This window comes from Sitophilus oryzae, unplaced genomic scaffold (assembly GCF_002938485.1).
Source record: "Sitophilus oryzae breed Bouriz unplaced genomic scaffold, Soryzae_2.0 scaffold_810_pilon_pilon, whole genome shotgun sequence".
Lineage (NCBI taxonomy): Eukaryota > Metazoa > Arthropoda > Insecta > Coleoptera > Curculionidae > Sitophilus > Sitophilus oryzae.
In genome coordinates, this window is record NW_022147429.1 from 5,771,265 (window position 1) to 5,793,380 (window position 22,116).

At 33.5% G+C, this 22,116-nt stretch overlaps 2 protein-coding genes across 4 annotated transcripts in view; both read right to left on the reverse strand.

The window, feature by feature from the left end:
* The window catches only part of LOC115889033 (dimethylaniline monooxygenase [N-oxide-forming] 2-like), a 57,893-nt gene extending 35,777 nt beyond the window's left edge, over positions 1–22,116 (reverse strand). Inside the window, exon 1 of one of the 2 annotated variants that reach the window (XM_030908942.1) lies at positions 22,034–22,116. The gene's annotated coding sequence lies outside the window, so the exon portion shown is untranslated. Of the gene's footprint in view, positions 1–21,820; positions 21,906–22,033 lie in introns of those variants that run through there. The other variant, XM_030908943.1, reaches the window with a different exon arrangement.
* On the reverse strand, positions 14,030–17,146 carry LOC115889032 (GPI ethanolamine phosphate transferase 1). Of its 2 annotated transcripts, none has more exons than XM_030908941.1 (2): positions 17,117–17,146; positions 14,030–16,742 (listed from the first exon to the last, which is right to left on the reverse strand). In XM_030908941.1, exon 2 carries the CDS (start codon positions 16,732–16,734, stop codon positions 14,032–14,034), a length of 2,703 nt encoding a protein of 900 aa, XP_030764801.1. In that variant the 5' UTR covers positions 16,735–16,742; positions 17,117–17,146; the 3' UTR covers positions 14,030–14,031. The 2 variants fall into 2 exon arrangements, with proteins under 2 accessions (XP_030764801.1, XP_030764800.1); XM_030908940.1 differs by lacking the exon at positions 17,117–17,146 and adding an exon at positions 16,820–16,842.

A 22,116-nucleotide genomic window follows, 5' to 3' on the forward strand; every position in this document is an offset into this window, starting at 1 on the left:
TATATAGTGGTAAATATTAGGGTTCCGTACCCAAAGGGTTAAAACGGGAACCCTATTAATTACTATACCCTAATAAGACTTCGCTGTCCATCCGTCCATCCGTCTATCACAAAGGTCTACCTTATGAACCGTAGTACTTTCACTAAACATTATCTTTTGAGTAAGAATTTTACATAGAATCTTTCAAGTCCTAGGTGGCCGCGTGGTTAAAGCGTTAGGACTTTACGCTGCTATGACGTTGGAGCCGTAGTGACGCAGGTTCGAATCCTAGTCAAGGCGACTTTTTTTAATCGTTTTTTTTTAATTTTTACATATTTTTACATATTTGTTATCGACGCCTATGATCCCTATGATAGGCAGTCATTTTCACGCCGTGCCTGCACCCCGTGTCCGCTGATGTTTGCGAGTAGTGGAGTAGTAGGCTTTGGAAACAGTTGAATGTCAGAGTTTGTTGATTGCGGCCCAGAGAAGACATTGTTTGTCAAGCTAGTGAGAATTATATTTTAAAAATATCAATTGCTGTTAAATATATTAATCTCCCGATTACATCAGAAGTGGCGATGAGTTTAATCCAGCGTTCTTAGGCCGTACAGGCGTATTTCTGACTTACTGACGACTATTGACTTGACTTTGACCTTTGACCATATCGTTTCGTAAATGCGTCGGTTTCGAGGATCGATTCGGTGATCGATCGTCTCAGATACGGGTACCCGTCGCCGTCGGATTTGGGATACCGTCGTCGGATCGGCGAAGCGCGAAAAGAAAGCCGGAGGGATCATCCTGCTAGGTCTAGTGCTCGAAGGTAATAGCGAAAAAAAAAGCAGCGTCATATCACCCCTACAAATTACAGACTCCGGAAGATAACAGGAAAAGGTAGTGAGCCAACACATTATCTGAACAAATCTCTTCTAAAAGGTATTTTAAAAATGGCTAGAAAAAAAATCGAGATAAATACTAAGGTAATTACGATATAAATTCTAAAGTAGTATTTTTATACAGTAAAAAAGTTGTCATGGAGACAGATTTGAGTTTAAAGTAATTGTTCGGATTTTTCGATTTCAGTTTCGGTGATATAAATCGCATTGTGGTTCAAGAGGTCTCGAAGAGGGGCGCTACCGTAGCCTGTTGATAAGGGTCGATTTCGCTTGCGAAAGAAGATGGATGCGAACCTCGGCATAAACAGACAGTTTTCACGTAAAAGTAAAATTTTATTGTTAAAATTAACAGTTAAATAAATATCTATCTATGGTCCTCCTGAGGAATAAAATTTCTAGAGTTATGTGTTATTTAGTATTTAGTTATGTTGAGTATGTGTTATTTTATTCTCATTAAACTTCTTGATCAAGCCGAAACGTGGAACGGTGGTTTTCAAACATGATTTTTATTTTTGTGCGTAGAAATATTTTGTTGCGCTTTTTAATTAAAAATATAAACAAAAGTCGAACACTAATTTAATATTTTCATTGTTTATTAGGTAAATAAAAAATATATCAAGTATATACAGGTATATTCAAGACATTTTATGTGGAAAGGTAAAAAAAGTCTTCAAAAGTTTTTCAGTTTTTCAGAAGTACCTACTATCGATTGTTTCATAAATGTATAATTTATATTTTTCATATATACATTTTTAATTATACCCCATTTTACTTATTACTTATTTCATTACTTTAAGTTTAGTTATAGATGTTATTAATATTTCAGCTATATTTTTAATTTACTGAAACTTTCAACTTTAGGTAGTCTAGTATGTATTGCTAGGTATATCAGTAATATACTAGGTATTACATGAATGTACTGGGTAATTATCTTTAGTGATTAGAAATACAAGAGAGAAATAGTAGATATGTAAAATTTAAAGTTGAATATTTATGAAATCAAACGTTTATCAAGGCATATCTAATATTAATTCATTATAGACTCATAATCCTCCTAGTATACACGCATTTTCGATCTAATATTTGAAAATTCATTTTAAGATGCTGTTTTTAACGTAGTCTTTAAGAAAGTTATTTTGTTTTGTACCTATTTATGTAGTTGAATAAATACATGGTTGTAGAATAGTTAAATATGTTCCGAACTTCAGGTTTTGCAAATTCACTTGAGAATTATATCAAAAATTCACATAATTTATAAGTATTACATTAGTTTTTGCAATTATTATAATTAATTATAACCCCCCTCATTATATTTCAGAGTTTTTTCAGTTTAATTCAGGTATTTCGCCAGTATTTCAGGAACTTTATCTTTGTATACGCCATAATTAATAGCAAATAACCCTTCGAATAGTGTTGTAATAAATTGACACATTGTGAGTGTTAAAATAGTTGTGTAAAATTTTGTAGAAGATGAGAACGAAGCGTTTATTAAAGTACACAGGGCTACTTTTTAATAAAAGCGTAATTTCTTTTAATTAGAAATAAAAGTAAATGTCCAGATGGGTCAAATTCTAGGCGCCAGAGTACTATTATCCTAATAGATTTCACAACACGCTGTAGATATTTCGAAAACAAACTACTAAAGGACGACATAAAATAAATATTCTCGGAAATAACATATTGTTTCGGTAAAAACATGTTTAATAGTTTTTAACAAAAATGTTTAATAGTTAATATACAACTAGCAAATCCGATTATCTTAATCTTATATAAAATGCATACACTTTTCATATTATGCGTAAACAAAAATAAATAAAGCGGTAATATTATTTTAATTCAAAATACATAAACTAAGCTACCTAGGTATGTACTTAAATCTTTATGCGTAAATATATGAGTTTTACAACCCCGAATAAAGTAATCATTTAGGGATACCCTTTTTACCTAAAAAACGAGTACTTTCAATATAAACTAGCCATATCTCACTACCTGAATACTGTTGGACATCCACGTGGAATGGGACAAGTAGATAGAGAGGCATAATCTCTAGTAAGTGTAACAAGTTGCATTACGATATCTAGGTTGAAAATGTTTCAAACATTCAGTTTGGATTGCGTGGAACTAAGCACTAGGAGCAAAATGAGCGTATCTGGACAACTTGCGTTTATCCCTCGGGCGTAAATGATAAAGTCGGCGTTAGCGAGTTTCGGCGTAAATTAGTAGCGAATTATGCGAAATATCAAGCGGAATAAAAGAAAAATTGGATGCGTAGAATATATACTATTATATTTAGCGTTACTATACTACTATATTTAGCGTTAGATCTACTAAGGATCACTTCGACACAGCTAATAGGATCCAAACAATCTCCAAGGTAGACAGGTTCATTTGAATTTCTAAGCAGCTGAGGATTGGTTGATATGAAGTTAGAATGCCTAGGATGGTATGCACGGTCAAAGAACAAGTACTGTGGAATAGTTAGGTTTGGCAAGCTATGGATTTTGGTTATGGTAGATTCAAACGGGAATTAGGATTGGAAAAAGGAGTAGGGTTAGTTCTACCCGGTACTCTCTTTTCAAGGTATACGATTAGTATGATAGCTGGAAAAGGCGTGTGGTGGTTGCTAAGGTATGAGTTTACCACCTGGGCGCTTTGTGAGTAGGGCGGACAAGACTTGCGAATAGGGATGAGTCCCGGTATTCGGTCTGGTTAGTTCGACCCGGATTGCTCTCTTTTCCAGTGGCTGGAATAGGCGTGGGCCCATAGTTAGATTTAGATTTTAGATTTAAGATTTTAGAGTTGAGATTTAACATTATTTTGTTGCACGCAAGCTGCAGATTGCGTGTAACATAATATATAATAAGTAATTCGTTCATTTTACCTTTTGAAATTGTTTTGTCCCTGAATAATTTATTTGTCCATCATGAGTTTTTGGGTATTGTTTCTGAGTGAGTTACGATATTTTATTTTTATTTATTTAAGTAGCAAATAAGACGTAGCTCCAGTATGAGCAGTGAACAATCTAACTATATTTTATTTCAGCTTTTAAAATGTCCTTTAAATGATTCTGATAATGTTTCTCCTTTTAGTGTTGAGATAATGGTAACAATTAGCTGATAAGGTTTAGTCAATTGGTTTTGTATCAATTGTCTAGTATCAGCAACAAACAATCTAACATATATTTTTATTTCAGCATTTAAAATGTCCTTTAAACGATTCTGATTATTTTTGTCCTTTTAGTGTGATGTAAGAATGGTAGCAATTAGCTGATAAGGTTTTGTCAATTGGTTTTGTATCAATTGTCCAGTATCAGCAGGAAACAAGCTAATAAATATTTTTATTTCAGCTTTTAAAAATGCAATTTAAAGGGTTCTGATTATTTTTGCCCTTTTTAGTGTGATTCAGAGGAGTGAGGACACTCATAAGTCAGGAATGGCCGAATGTTATCGACGCCTATGATCCTTATGATAGGCAGTCATTTTCACGCCGTGCCTGCACCCCGTGTCCGCTGATGTTTGCGAGTAGTGGAGTAGTAGGCTTTGGAAACAGTTGAATGTCAGAGTTTGTTGATTGCGGCCCAGAGAAGACATTGTTTGTCAAGCTAGTGAGAATTATATTTTAAAAATATCAATTGTTGTTAAATATATTAATCTCCCGATTACATATTTATTTTTACTTTTACTATTTATTATTGATTAATACAATTTTTAGTAATGTGTTTCTTCATTTTTTTTAAATTACTTATACGCGCATTCAAAATTTCAGCTAAATCGGAAAAAAAAATTATAATAATATAGTGTCTAATGTTGTATAGATAATGAATGGTACGGAACCCTTCGTGGGCCAGTCCGACTCCCACTTGATCAATTTTTTGGATTAAGCAAGGAGTTTCCTGTAGAATTAATTAATAATTTGTAAAATATATTTTTTTCTATAAGACAGGCGACATTTTTCAGTTCGTATTTTTGGAGTGGAAATTGTATGAAAGTACATAATTTAAGAAAAACTAGGTAATTTAAAACACTACAACTTTAGTGAAAAAATATATTTAAATTACGATGTCCCTATGTGAAAATATTTTTAGAATATGCGTTAGTATTGCCCATATATTTTGTAAAAAAATATTGGAACAAAAATTTACAATAGGGTACCTGTTATGGGCCACTGGGCCACTCTGTACATTTTCGTGTGTTTTACGGGATTTCTAGTTTATGAGTAGAGGTACAAAGATGCGGTTTCCACATCATCCAGCTACTTTTTTATGAAACTAAAAATGATACACATAGATTTGACATAGCCCCCTTGGTTTCTGAAATACAGGGCGAATTTGAAAATGTTGCATTTTCGACCCTCTCGTATCTTTGTTATCTTAAAACTTATCAAAAAGGGGAAAACTATACTGTACCGTAGAGATTACGTCGAATCCAGTGGCGTAACAGTAGTTTTTCGTTGGTATAGTACTCATTTTCAAAATAACTCAAAGTTATTTTTTTTTCAAATGGGACATCCTGTATATTTTTTTTATTTGCCTTGTTATATTTTTAACATCGACGCCGGTTTAAATTAGGTAACCAAAACAATCAAATAATTTATTCGACGTCAAATTTTGGGTAATCCACGCAGATTTCTGTCTGTAAAATTATTGCACAAGTGCAAAAATAATCATTTATTTTACCGTATTTACGAAAATAAGTATAGAGTTTATTATATTTTTAAAAAGCTCATAACAGGGCAAATAAAGTAAAAATAATAATATACAGGGTGTCCCATTTAAAAAAACACATAAGTTTGAGTTATTTCGAAAATAGCTGCTCCCAACAAAAAACTAGTTTACAGTCATACAAGTTTCATATTTCGAAAATGAAATTTAACTAGATAATTTCCTTTCTCTCGTGTTATCTTAATAAATTGCACTGAAAATGAACTTGTGCTGCTTTTAGCTAACACGCTGTCAATTAGAGTTATTGATATTTTTGATGCACTTGTGCAATAATTTTTAGTCGGTTTTCAGGTCGTCAGTGCGATTGAGTTTAGAACTCGAACTCAACGGCAGTCGGCTGACCGGATGTATTGCGTACATAGCTGCGGCTAGATGAACGACCAGTTTCGGCAGGGCTGTCAGATCTAACGATTTTTTACGTTTTACAAAGAAAATGTTGTTTTCAGAAATGTTAAAATATCCGAGTTAACTAAAAAGCGAAGTTCCTATTCATGAGCTTATTAAATGTTCTTATATTAAATAAAGTAATGTATTTCTTCAAAGCCATATCGAGCGAAAATCACAAAAGAACTACGATATGCGGAGACAAAACTGAATAGAATATTTTTGAAGCAATTTGGCCCGTCTGGCCGTCACAAAGTGTTGCATCAGATATAAAAATAATAATTAAACACATTATATCAATAGACAAAAATAGTATTGTACCTAAGAATTGAAAACAAATGATTTATTTATGACTTATATATACATAAAAATATAAATATTTAATTTTTTAACTCTATTTCTTGGTATTTGTGTTTTACACTTTACATTTGTGTAGTACAGTGTATTGAATTAGTTCTAGTAAAAATATAGTCAATGGGCCCTGTTTGAAAAACATTAAATTAAATATATAATATATAAAATACAGTTGTCCCCCTTGTACATGAGTACAATGTACAATACAACTAAAAAAAAAATTAATCCAAAAAATAACAAGTGGTAGTAGAAAAGCGTTAAATATGATTTTTTTAATTTTTAACATCGAAACTCGAAGGTATAATAACAAGTATCATACCAACCATAAATAGAGTATGTCATATAAAAATGTTTTGAATTTTTACTAGAATCGACCCTTCATAAAAAAGGGACTAGTGTTAAGTTTCCCTTTGATCCAGTCTGTATATACTATTTCTTGGGATTTTCTGAACGTGTGCAAAAACCACACTAAAACACTATATCTTATAGAAAATAAATTATTTTGCGTTGAATTTGAGGGATTTCATCTGAAAAATTATTAATTCGGAAGAAAACCGGCAACAAGCGGCAGAAAATAATATTTTAGTGCAGTCTACTGGTCGCAACGACTAGCCAACGGCCAGGGCCCGAATTCTGTAACGTAGAAAACGCTAAGCGCTTTTAGACGCTCAGCGTATATGACGTTAATTTTTGCTGAGCGCGCACTTAACTAACGATTTGGGTATTCTCATCTGACGCGCTTAGCGTCTCTACTGATTGCGCTAAGCGCTTTGAAAATGGTTGCCTTAAAGGATCGTTTTGCTTGTCGAACTGTCAGTGAAAATCGAAAAAATTGTGATTTCGTGCGTTATCTTGCTCTTTAGTGAAAACTACTACTTGTTCTATAAATTCCTAAATAAGTAATCGACAAATTACAAGTTGGTAGCTATAAATATTGTTCAAAACATCGAAAATGCTGAGAAGCGTCTTCAACACTTCCCTCGTATAATAAGAATAATGACATATCCATAGAAAAATAGGTTGACATAACTCAACAATAGGTTATAAAATTCACGTAACATTGACATTTTTCATTGTTTTAGTCACATTTGACTATTAGATACCTGCGAAATTACGATGCTGTCAATATGTGCTCAACGCGTATCCAGAAAACGATTCGCACAGCAACGAGAATACCAAAATCGACTGCTTGACGTTCCGCTTATCGCATACTTTCGCTCACCGCTTTGAAAGCGTAACGTTTTTATGTCAAAGTTACAGAATTCGGGCCCAGGACGTTAAGTGTGCGCTGTATCATTTCATTCAATGGTTGTAGAGGTCGTAGCGACCAGCCAACGAACGGCTAGGCCATTAAGAGCTCAAACCGAGGGGTGAACACTTAGGGGATTTATGGTGTACACATGAGAGGATTTCCAGGGGATGTACCGAGGATGTAGTGGATGTACCGAGGATGTAGTGGATGTACCGAGGATGTACTAGAGGATGTAGGGGATGTACCGAGGATGTAGGGGATGTACCGAGGATGTACTAGAGGATGTAGGGGATGTACCGAGGATCTACCGGGGATGTATTTCGAATTATTTGGGGCGTAATTTGCCGAATGCGATGTTTCAAGTCATCCAAATTTGTGGGTTGTCTTTTGAATACATTTTCCATAAGGTATCCTCTTCGGTATCATCTTAAAAAAGGTTTTTTTCTAATATTTTTTTTTACTTTTTAATTTTTAAATGCGAATAACTCCAAAAAGCTTGGATTTGGGTATAGCACTTACATGGAAAATATTCAGAATTTTAAGAGCAATTCAAAAATGCAGAAAAATAATAATTATGTTGCCACGAGGGTTGCCATTAAAAGAAATTGTTTTGGACATAGCATTTTTGAGAAACCCTGTATAATATTCATTTTTCCATAATCTGCCCCGGAAAAATTAAAAATAATTGATGTGGCCGAGCGATTTCCAAAAATGTGGTTCTCGAGATGTTGATATTTATTCAATATTTTACAACCACCCTGTACGAAATCAAATAGGATCGAATATCGATATTGAGAATATAGATAGATATAGATATTTCCGATATGAAGTATTCATAAAGAGATATAGCGGTATCTGTTATATCGATAGCTATATCGATATTTGTGGACGAATATATCGTTACTTGGTTTTCACGTATGTGAATTAGCTTGTGCACATCCGTTTTTCTCAATGAATTTATTAAATAAAGTTTGCACAAGCCGATTTTCACAAGCCGATTTGCACAAATTTCATGGGAGTGAAAATGGGCCTTTATTTGATATATCGATAAAAATATCGATACTCAACGCCTTGTGGCTCACCCCTACTCATAACTTCAATATATCTCACAAAATGTATTTATAAGTCAGATATATGTATAGACTTTAATCCATATCTCTGGTATAAGTTTATGCAAAACTGTGTTTGGCATGTGTGTTATTGCTTTTGGCATATATCTTATTGCATAGTGCCGTAAGCGTTATGAATTAAAGGGAAGTGTGTGTAAATAATTATTATTGTACCCTCTATACGTCAAAAACGAAGTTCATAAATGCGAATGCCTTTAAAGTTGCCTATTTTTAGGTCTGTTTTATAAAGTAGATCCTCGGTAGCTACTAGATCTCATTTTTATTTGGGGTTCAAAACACGAGATTGATAACTTTGCACATAATATAGGGCTTTACGCATGACTAAGTTATTTTTTCCGCCGACATAAACTGCATAAACCGAGGCATAAACTGCTGTTATACAGGGTAAGTCTTAAATAAGTGCAAATATTTTCAGGGGTGGTATATTTTGACCCCAGGAACACGTCTATGATGTTTTTTTTGCAAATAAAATATGTTAAAAATCGTGCATTTTCTTTTAAATTTCCCTGTATATTTTTCGAAAACTTTTTAGAACTGCCTGTTCACCGCTAATTTTCCCACGTTATAAATTCTTAATCTCTGATATTACCATAGTTACAGCTTTACTCTATGGTTACGGCACTAAAAGGGATGCAAATACAGAAAAAATTCAGGTGGCTATCAAAATTAAAAAAAATCAATTTTTTTTTAAATTTTCAAACTTAAATAACTCGGTTATTTTGGACTTATTTGAAAAATGGTAAAGAAAAAATATGTTTCTTTTATCGAGATCTACCAGCCCTGAAAATATTTGCACCTATTTAAGACTCACCCTGTATAATAAAAGTAACGGCGAATTGTTGTAGGCACAATAATAGCCGAGATTGTTACAGCTCTGGCAAGATTTGATATGGGTTGGCGCGCCTTAGTTCGATTCTCGATAACCCCATATAATTTTTTTAAATGGTTTTGATTTTTTTTTATCCTTTTGAATTCAACAAAAACTATATTACTAGCCAATAAATTGTACAGGTTTGAGAAATTTTGTGTAGTTATACATTTAATAAAGCTCGTAATAAAGTGGGAGATCGCTCTAACATAAATAACAATTCCGGTTTCGTCGTAAGTAAAGTAACCTTAATTTTGTTATTTTAATAAAAAACACCCTGTAAATTTTTATATCCCTCTAGTAAATGTAAGTCGAAATGGTGCTTCATCTTTTTTTTATATATTTAATAGTTTCGGAGATAATAGCGTTCAAAATTTTAACTTCCTTTTTACCATTCAAATAAAATTTAAAAAAAATATATACAGTGTGTCCAAGATACGTATATCTCGAAAAGTATTTTATATAGATACGTAAAACGGTTCATCACGAAAATTATTCTAAATGTATGGCGTACACATGAGAGGATTTCTTGGGGATGTACCGAGGATGTACTAGAGGATGTAGGGGATGTACCGGGGATGTACCGAGGATGTAGTGGATGTACCGAGGATGTAGGGGATGTACTAGGGGATGTACGAGGATGTAGGGGATGTACCGAGGATGTAGGGGATGAACCGAGGATGTACTGGAGGATGTAGGGGATGTACTAAGGATAGAGGATGTAGGTGTACACTTTTTGCCCTATGTGTTTACCCCTCGGCTCAAACGCACTGACGACCAGGTCGCAGCGATCAGCCAACGGTCAGGGCCCGAATTCTGGTCTCCACATAAAAACGTTACCTACGCTTTCAAAGCGGTAAGCGAAAGTATTCGATTAGCGGAACACCAGGCAGTCGATTTTGGTATTCTCGTTGCCGCGCGAATCGTTTTCAGTCTATGTTATTATGGTTATGTCATAATTCTTATTATACGAGGGAAATATATTGGAAATATATGTATAACCAACTGACAGCTCGACGAGTAAAACTGACAGCTCGACAAGCAAAACTGACAATCAAAACGATCAGCAAAACCAGTAGCGTGGCAAATTCTCGCGCCCCCCCCCCTTGCAAACTTTGTTAGGGGCCCCTTAACCCCTAAGTATACTCAAAAATTCCTTCAAATACATCATTATTGTGATATCTGCTTGAAACATATTTTTTAACAAGAGCCACAATGTGATATTTTTTTTTATATTTTGATAATTGTTTGAATATTTATTTGTTTATTATTATAGTATTCTTAAAATACTTAAACTAGAAACAAACATTTATGCTTCTAATTAATCAAAGTTTTATTAGAAAAAAAAACCACTCAACATTTAACTACTAATAACTAGAACACAAAGAAATTTTAAATGTTTATGATGTACCCTATGGTATATTAGAAAGTCTATTCCTTTTTCCTCGACCTTAACAAAAGGAACTTATTTACGAGGCTGTCCAAATCTACCTCTTTTGCTCGATCATTCTCAACTGACATTATGGCCAGTGAGCTTAGGCGATTTTGGGACATAGTAGACTTCGCAAAACTTTTTATTATTTTCAGCTCAGAAAAAGTTCTTTCTGGTTCAGCGGATGTTACAGGGAGAACCAGAAACAACTGGAATACAGTGCAAATTTCAGATATACTGCTAATCAGTAATTGGGTTTTTTCAAAAATAAAATCAGAAAACTCTCTGATACTTTGAACTGAGGTTCAATATTCCAAGATTTCGCAATTGAAATTGAGAGCTCATACACACTTTCAAAGTTGTCCCTAAGATTTTATATTTTATCAAGAACTCCTGATTAGATCTGTGGCCAGTCCTATGTCAATATCATTTTTTTGTAAGCATTTTGAAAGCAAGTTAGTATTTTTCAATATTGTACCTTGGAAATTTAGTAAGAAAATAAATTCGAAATTTTCTATTTTACCTTGTAACATCTTGGTCTCATCTCTATCAGTACGTTTTTTCAGTATTAACGTTAAATTCGATAAACACTTGACGACGGACAAAAAATTAGTTTTTATCCATAGTATGCTTTCGGCTCTTGACGACCATCTAGTTGGACATAATTTTTTTAAAGTTAAACCAACAGTTTTACTATTTTTATTTCGCAGTTTAGGCTTTTCCAACGGGGTAGACTTTTATTGAAAAGTATATAAAGACTATGAACCGTGTCAAAAAAACCTCTTATCTCGCTAATATTGCTCACAGAGTAATTTAAAATAAGTGTGCTTATGGAAAAAGTCTACCGATATGATACTGTTAATCAAAAACGCCGTGAAAACATAATAATCGCCGTGTGTTGTGTCGCCTAAACATATTTACAACTAAACCAAATTCCAAATTAACCCATACAATAATTATTATTATTATACCTGTAGTGTAAAATAATTGTTTTATATCAGCCTAATTATTGCTGAAAAAAGGATTGTGTGCCTAAATGTAATTTCAGTTTTCGGTTTGTGAGGTGCGGGGGCCCCCAGTTTACAAGGGGCTCCCCGCCCCGCGGGGTCCGCGGGGGCGTACCGCCACGCGCCTGAGCAAAACCATCTTTAAGGTAGCCGTTTACAAATCGCTTAGCGCAATGGGTAAATACCCTAAGCGCATCAAAGGGGAATACCCAAGTCGGTAGTCACAATGTAGTCAAGTGCGAGGCAACCGAAAATTAACGTCATATATACGCTGAGCGTCTAAAAGCGCTCAGCCATAGAAGATATACAATGCCTCAGCGTTTTCTAAGTTGCAGAATTCGGGCCCAGGACGTTAGTGCGCGTTGTATCATTTGATTGGTGGTTGTTAGGTCGCTGTGACCAGTAATACCATTTCTGATGGCCATTGGCTGCTTGCTGCGATCTGATGGCCGTCAGTGCGTGTGTGCTCTTACTTAACGAAGCCTTTATAATAGAAACTATACTTGTTTTAAATTAAATTACTGATATACTTACATATATTATATTTTTAGAGCACTGTAGACACTGCAGGGCTTGTACCATCAGCCACTGACTAAATCTTTTAGACATTTAGGGCATAAATATACAAAGTTTAGTTCATCATTATAAAATAATTCTCAACTAGACTAAAGTATTTTGCGTCTGAACCAGAGGCATTATATATTTGTATCAAAACCAAAGGTGTTAAGTTTGTTACACATCTTCGACTGGTTGGCAATGTTGTTCGCGAGACAATACCGTTTTCTCAAAAGCACTAAAGCCAATCAGATCGGCTCCCGCTCATGCAAAATGTGCAGCGATCGTGTATCGGTGGTGCCATGTAGCCAGCGTGTGTTGGTACCGGGGCAGGTGTTGTACCGGTCAGATGAGGCGATAGTTTGAGTTACGAACTCGGAAACGGTCGTTCGCGGCCTTTTTCAGAATTAATTTCTACACGATTCCGATAGGGAACTCGGTACGCTTTCGAATTTATTCGAGGTGGTACCGTTAGGAGGCGCGATTTCCGCGCTAATGGAGATCGTACCGAGTAAATTTACACGTCGTTAATTGCCAAAGGTTTCGTTGTAATGTGTTCTTTACGGCCAACTTTATACGGACGGTTACAGAATTGTAATACACTCAGTTCTAATACAGCAGACCACTTCTTCTTTCGTCGAACGACTTCTTCTTGTGGGGCACACTCAAAAATCATATTTATAGGCATATTAAATACAAGAACTTAGATGAACTGAAAACGGCACCTCGGTGGACTGCTAAAGATTCTCCCCTTAACAGCTTTGTATTGTGAAGCGTGAATTTTTGAATCATTTTTGCTATTGTTTGGTTGTGAACGGGGGATTCTGTCAATATTTTATTTTTTAATATAGTTGTTTAATAAAGTTCCTTTAGTTACAAATATTTCTGCGGACAAAAAATTATTGCTGTCATGAGTGATCGAGTAATAAACAGCAAACAAGTCATAACAACATTTCTGCAAAATTTCCATAACTTTTCATAACAACCATTTAAATCTCAAAACAACACGAAATTCTTCAACATAACATGAAAAAATTTGTTAACACGAGATTGGTTTTTCATTCAAAATATCGTAACTACGCTTACTTTTAAAAATTATAGAACAGACTTCTATTCCATCCGAGTTATAATTAATAATTGTAATAATGCAATAACGTTGAAAATCTTTAAGAACTGCACTTACTGCTTGGTACTGGTACATTGGCTAGTAAAAGTCTTTACTCATTATAAAAGATTAATATAATTTTAATAATAAAATAAGATTGAAAACACAGATAACTACTATAAAATTCCAGTAATAAACCCTTATTTCATTTTATTTATTTATAATTAAAAAAAATATTTTACTACGAACAAGGTTAATTATAATAATACTGTTACATTAAGCATAAACATATATTTTGACAAATATAAATTAATAACTATATAATAATATAATAAAACTAAAATAAATATTACTTTTCTAATTTTAAATAATTGACTGTAGTTAACAAGTGGGCGAATCCATATAAAATCAGTAAAATGGTAACAAAACCTTCCATGATAATAAAGTGTGATAAACTCGACCCAATATCAAGCCACGAACCCTTGTTCGTAATAAGAAACAAAAATTGTAAAACCATAATATCGGAAAAGATAAGAATAATACAAAACATTTGTAATATATTTTCTTTGCCTATCGAGTTGATAGCTCTGAAAACACAGCACGTAAACAAAAACGGCACTGCAATCTTCAGCAAAATAAGACCCATCATTTTAAATGGGCTGAATACTGTTAGAAAAGCTCTAACCCACATTGGATCGAAGGAATTCAAACTGGCAATGTTGCCAGTTCCAAAGAATCCGACGAAGATGAATACCATAAACAGGAAGGCTCTTCGAAACATATCGGAATTGACTTTTTGTTTACTTTCAATTAAGGAATTAAAAGATAAGTAATAAATAATATTTCCTGAATCCGTTGCCTGAAGAACTTTGCTCTCTATCAACAACCAGTTACAAAGAATAGCGACATAAACCGCTGAAAATAGAGCCTCATAGTTAGAGGACACTAGCAAGTAGAATGGAGCAAATCCAAAGAAAGTTGTAATAAGTCGATCGGCAACTAACTGATTAGAAAATGGAATTATAGAAATAGGCATTACAAATATAAACCAAGATATATATTTAATAGAAGAATTATTAGCTATGAAGCCTAGTTCTAACAAAACAGTGTAAATTGCTGCACATACCAAACATAAAAATTGAAAGTGGAATATTTTGTAAGAAACCTTTGTGTTTCTTAATTGGTTTTGAACAGTTATGCGACAGTACATTTCGTAGAAAAGAACCAGCCAGGATACGCATCCCAGAACATACATGGGCATGTTAAAACTAGTTTTCATTACTGGACACAAAGGAAAAGCGGAAAGAACAGAACATAAACTAATCCAGAGGAGTTTGTCTCGTTTATTCGTGTATTTTCCGAAGGTATCTGTCGAAAATATCCATAAGCCGATTAATACTGTAAGAATAGAGAATGCCGCTCTATGAAAAAAGCCGCAAATAAGTAGTTCGATGCCGATTATATAAATTATAATACTGGCTGCTTTATCGCTAGACAAAAACTGTTTAAATTCAAAGAAGATGCTCTTTAAACGATTTGTATCACGATGTAATAATGTAAATGAAGCGACTGGAAACGTAAAGTGAAGATAGTACGATAAGGGAAAACTCTGCATGTAGCAAAGTATCACCGGAACAGCGTTGAAAATTATTAAGATTCTTTTATGCAAAAGCGGAGATTTGTTTCCGAGTTTCTCGTTATCTAATACGGACGCGATCAAGAATAAAATCCAGCCGATAAATCCGACGGAGATAGAAATCAGCAGTGGGTATTGGTAGTAGTTATGATAATAGTCCAAACCATCAATTAAAGTTCCCATGAGCTTCACGCATTCCTTTATTAAAGCATCGAATTCTTTCTTCTCTTTTAACATACTTAAATAATACATCTTCTCTGTTAATACTTCCGAAGTCAGTCCTTTATAGGGTATGAATACTAGGGTATTTGCCTCTGTACGGCGTCTCTTTACGTTGAATATCTCTAGCAGTTGTAAGGTGTTAGACAGTTGCACCTCAGCTAAATCCTCTTTACTCATTTCAAGATAGTTCAGTGGAATTACCCCCAACGAATTCATCGGTATATTCAACCCGACCAATGATGATAAAAAAGGAGCTATATCAATTTGTTTGACGTCTTGTTGAGCGCGGTTAGCTTTAACACCCGCACCCCATGCAATAAGAGGGGCTTCAGTTTCGTGCGGGGAGCCCGCTCCATGTGAGCCCCAGTCAGTCATCCCGTGATCAGCGGTGAAAATGAAGGTTGTTAAACTGTCATTATAAATTTCAGAAAAAAGTTTTGATATTCTATCCACATTTCTGTCTACTAGTTGAATATTCCTAATGTATTCCTTGGAATGTGGTTTAAAACCATGTCCCGCTGTGTCTATTCCGAGTAAATGCAGAAAAAACACGTTGCCACTTTGATGGAATTTATCACAATTATGGTTGCATTTCTTGACTTCGTTTAACAAGAATGCTTCCACTCGTTCGAAGACCCAGGTATCTAAAAGTCCGGTATCATTATCTCCGAAATCTTCCAGTTTTGCATCGTAAGTGTGCAGGTTAATGTGATCTAACTTATCTTTGTTAAATATGTGCAATATATCAGGACTTCCCCAGCACCACGCATTAGTACTTTGGTTGATAACCGAATCGAAATAAACAGGGTTAGCCTTCCAACCCTTCATAATAGCGCTGGGGTCTTCGTATATGCCGGCGAGCAATGCTACATGGCCTGGTCTGGACTCTGTCGGTACTCTGGTATGAGCCACACCCCAAGAACCATTATTTAGGATGATGCTGGTTAAAAACGGGATTCGATCAGTGTTTCTTCCGTATACTGCTTCTGCTCTAAGACCGTCAGCTACAAATAAAACTAGTCTTTTGGCCGGTGGATGTGAAATGGACTTGACTAGCTTCATACCATGGTCTAAGGGACTGGAAAAATATATATCGAAAACGGCGAAAAGTATGAGAAAATGAATCAGCAGTCCTAGGATGATAATTTGGTATTTCTTGTTCTTGATTTGTAATGAGTTTTCTTTATTCGTCATAGTGGAAACTGGAACAAAGAATATCCTTCAGTTTTGCAGTTTTGTCGGCGATATGACATTGACAAGAAAACAGTACTAAATTTACCTTTAAAATTTTATTAAATTGTGACATGATTGTGACTTATGACATATTTATTTACGAGAGTGACCATACAGTGACGAATAACATAGATAAAAGAATTTTGTTTAATTGTTTAAGAATTACTTTTTGGCTATTGATGAATAATAAAAAATAATATATTTTTAATGGATGTACTGAACATGAAAGTTGAGGTATAGGAACAATAATATCCCTCAAAGACAATTTATATCGGTAATTGTTGCATATACGGTTTTCGGCTATTTTGGGATTATATAAGAATTTTTTTATATACCTACTCACATTCTATTGTCCTTAGAGATTGCAAATATACTGGGGGAGGAGAGAAATTGTGTTTCTTTAAGTATTTTTTCAATCAAACAAACTTACGGGACCGGGGAGCGAATAGGGGTGCTGGGCGGGGTCAAAACAATAATCTGATTAAGGATACTCATAACACACCCATTTTACAATCTTTAATTAAGCTTTTAATGTAAAATTTCTTAAAAAAACTATGAAGAACTGTTTTATTCAGAAATCATTGGCAGGTTACCTTGAAGGATATGCTGACAGTAGCGAAGGTTGAATTTTGACAAACATTATATATTGATACATGGTTGCCAAATCAGCTAGTAAATTGTCCGGAATTTCATGCATCCTTTTCTTAGGGAAAACTGACGACATATGCTTTAAAATGTTTTTATTTAATTTTTTACTTAGTTTAACAAATTGGCTAAATTGCCGCTAGCGGTATAGAGAATTGCTTAGTTATAGCTCTAGCAATGAAAACACGCTGTGAGCTGTTTGGTTGGTTTGATTTTGGCTGGTTTTGGTTGGTTTGGTTGAGATTGGTTTAGTTTTGGTTGAGTTGGTCTTGTTTGGTTTGATTCTTTTGTCTTTTTTTCGTATGTTAGAAAAATTTTTCTCTTATTTTACCAAAAATGGCATTTTTCCTCAACTCAAGCTCTTTATGTTTGTCTCAACAGTATTAGAATAAAAATTTATTTTTCTGTTTTTTTTAAATGGCTATTTTGAAAATAAAAATACCAAAAAAATTTTAAAGAAAATTCAATGGGACTGGCAACATTGCTTTCCCTTCTGTCGGTGTCATGTCAAATCAAGTTAAAATTCTCATAACGTCAAATATGTGTCAAATATTAAATTAAAATTTATTAATATTTTAAAATATTAATTAATATTTTATTAATTAATATTTTGAAATTCCATGCATAATCTATATTTTCTCAATTTTTTTAAATGGAAAATGCGATTTTTCTATATTTTCAACAAATGAGAATTAAAGCTAGTACTATTTTATGTAAAAAAGGTGCTCTTCGTTTAGTTAGAAAAGGTAACAATGCAAAACCAAGCAAATGCCAACATACTTTAAGTTGTCAACTTATAACATTGTCAAATTCAATATGTCAATTTTCATAATGTATTTATTTCCTAAACTTTAGGATTTTTTCTAATTTGGACAAGTAAAATAATTTTTAAAAATTTTTAAATTACAAAAATGCATTTCGGGCACACTCACTGTAGGTAGTATAACATAACGTTTGTTCCTCATTGGTTTGTTCCAACCAGCATTTCGGGATCGTTTCGAAATCGTACTCCAATCGGTTTTCTTGCACTTTGTTAGCATGCGGGGACTTCGAATAGTTTCGTGACGGTGCAAAAAGTATCAACGTTGGAATGCTTTGTGGATTGTTTCCGGGACTGTCAAAAGTGTATCGATCGGTTTTTTGTTTTTGTTTAAAATTTCATAACATAACCCTATTATTTTTGTTTGCAATTTGCAATAATAATAATTATTATTCTTGAAATGGAGAATCAGAATCCAGTAATTGTTGGTCAGTGTTGTTTCAATTGTATACTCACTAACTCACTTACATACCCATCCTCTCTTTTATGAACCTGTTATGCGTAGTTTTCTGTTATTTCATTGCAGTGGTAGAATCTTTGAACATTATTTTATAAATAAAAAATTAATTAAAATTTCCGAACGATTTACTCCACACAAACTCACAAGCAAAAGTATAACGCACACGTATTCGTATTTGTAAAAAATAACAAGACAGAAGAATCAGCCGGACGCCGGACCAGAATCAGCTGTTAAAAATCAATAATCCCTGCCAATATGCTTTAATGCGCAAGTCAACTCAAACAGTTCTCAATTTGGACTATGTACCGAAATTACCGTTCTGAAATCGTAACTAAACGATCCCAAGGTAGGTTGGTACGCAGATAGGATCGTCCGATAACCGTCCGATCGTTCGGTGACGGTTGTGCGGCGGGTTGGAACAAACCTTTAGTAGCATAGACCGCACAGCAAATTGCATTCAATTATAGGTTGGCACAGGTGGATGACACTTCTTATGGGAGAACTGGCAATGGTTCAAAACTTGACTACAAGCGATTTTCTAGGAATCTTCCTTGCCGATAAATTATTGACACGAGTGACAGATAAAACCTTGACGTTTTTGCAGTAATTGAGTTCATCTCTTTTTCTTTCTAAAGCGTGCGCTGAAAAGAGACAAAAACCATTTTTGGTGATCCATAATTTGTTATTTGAACACCACTGTTGACTTTTCGCCATTTTATTTCTTCTGTTTACACGCTGTAGTTTGCTGTGCAAATTTAAACATAAATTATTTAGTCAAATATAGGATTTTGATAAAACTCCTCGGACTAACGTGTAGGTAAGTGTTGATAAATAATTTTTTTTCATGTTCATTTTCATTCTCCTGATTTAGGTGACAGAAAAGGATCATGAAATCAAACCGAATTTTATATTTTTTAATCCTAGGGGACCGATATAGTAAAATATATATTTTATGGATACCTTCCTAAATATCAACGAGATGAACCATCGGAAGAAAGGGACCATACTACAAAACAGAAAGGTGATCTTTTTTCTTTCCACTTAGGATATTGAAATTATATACTGTATTTATAGTCGTGTTCGGCATTATGCTCTGAGAAATATAGATAAACAAAGAACAACAGATATAAATAAAGCATCCCAGAGAAAAAGAGAGGAAGTACCTGTACTCTCTCTGATATTTGTGAAAGTTACGGCAAAGTATTGTTGTAAATGTCATCTTTTTGATCGACCTGAAAACTTCGAGCAAAAAGATGACACTTTCAACAGTACCCTGACAGATATCAGAGACGATACAGGTTTTTCCTCTCTTTTCCCCTGGAATACTTTTAATTTATTATTCTTTGTTTATCTAGGTTTCTCAGAGCACTATGAACGAACTCAGCTTGTATGTTTGAAATAATCGTCCAGTTGGCTTAAAAATGATGATCGATGACATTTCCCATATAATTTTACTTTCAAAATTATGATATATATCTTTATTTCTAAGCCATCTATGACGCCATTTTTTTTCAGTTTTGTTATAATTAATTTTGTCTCTGGATCTGTACTTGTAAAAAGAGAGTAAAAGTGCAACATATTTTAATGCTAAAAAAGTGTCGATAAATTCATCAGGGACTTCCATATGGATTATCACTCTGGAATCTTTTTCTATAAAAAAAACATATGCGCCACTGACTTTCTTCTTTTGATACTAAAACTGTGTAGGCTATTTAACGCCAATTAAAAGTTATCTCTTGATATTTTGTCGAATTCGGCCTTCTTAATAAGATAAACGCAATTTTATTAATCACAATTAATCAAATTAAAATAAAAATAAAATTTATAAATAATATATTTTACCTAATTAATTATTAAATATTATTACTATTAGTTATTATTACTATTAGTCCAACCAACAGCAATTTCAAATAAAAAAATAATGATATTTAAGATTATTGCAAAAAATCTAACTTTAAAATTTTTAACGTTCTGTAACTCTAAAACTATGCATTTCCATACCCATGTTTATAGAAACTTTTTTTCATATTTTTTGATGAGGAATCAATGAGTACTTATTTAAAACTTTTGCAAGTTAATGATATTAAATTTTTTTAAAGGTTGCTATAATTAACAAAATTGCGTTTATCTCATCGAGGGCGAGATCGACAAAATATCAAGAAACAACTTTTAATCATCATTAAAGTGCTTACACTATTTCGCTAACAAGAGAAACTAAAGTCAGAGGCGTACTTGCTTTTTTTAAAAAAATATTCCAGTGATAACTCATATGCACGTCCCTGGTGAATATGTCGACACTTTTTTAGCTTATAAATTTGTCGCATTTATAGTAACTTTTACACAATCTGTAACATTATTCTTTTAATGTTATTAATTTATTGTGGTGAAATTAATTTCTGTTGTATATTTGATATTGATATTAAACATATGTTTAAAATTTTTTTTTGTGTTTTTATGTATGTCATAATTAAAAATAAATAAAGAATTAAGATTTTTGTGTGATTTTTTTAAAATTCCCGCCATACGTGACAATCTAGCCCGTAGTTCCTACAAGCGATATTGGGGGCACTAGTAGCAGTAGACTTGTCAACAGTGTCAAATTTAAACGTCAATTTCACTTTCCAATATTTAGCAAGGCGCTAGCACTTCTTCTTGTGTATATGTTTTGTGGGATGGCAACTTAAGTATGTTGACATTTGGCTGGTTTGGCATTGTTACCTGTTCAGTTTTAATTTGAAATAAATGCAGTTTTCTTAAACTAGTTAAAAACAGCTTGTCCAAAATTATTAAAATTTGACCCGTGTCGTGTATGTATTCGTCATACCCAGACCCTTAGTAAACCTGTTTATGACTTCGCTAAAAAAAATCAACAGGGGAGCCAATATTTAGACAATTCAAAATTTGCATGGGATATCCTGTTTCCAACGCCGATGCACCACTCGGTATACATAATATACAATAAATTTAAAATAACGAAATTTAACATATAAGTTACCCTATAATATGAAGTCTTTTTAACACAATTTCTTAGGAAAAACGCTAAAATATATAAATCAAACGTTTTCTATGGAATATACTATGTATTCGAATCGACCAATTTATGTGGAATATACTATACCAACCTGTATAAAATGGAATCTGTATATTTTTCTGGCGATTGTTACGAGAGGGCGCTACCTGTACAATTTTGATATTTAACTCTTTGATCTGTGATCATCTGTGATTTAAATTTACAAGCTCCGCCCAAAAAAGTATAAATTATAGAAAAAGTATTGTAAATAATAACAGCATGCATTATTGTGATTACATAAAGTAAATCTTGACAAAATACTCACGATTTCAGCATAACATTAGAGCGAAATAATGTATTATCACAATTCACAATATAAAATCACCTAACCTCTTTTAGTCGATTACA

Bases quoted from the DNA above. Each gene is read 5' to 3' on its own strand.
- LOC115889032 (XM_030908941.1), bottom strand. From the start codon at position 16,734: ATGACGAATAAAGAAAACTCATTACAAATCAAGAACAAGAAATACCAA.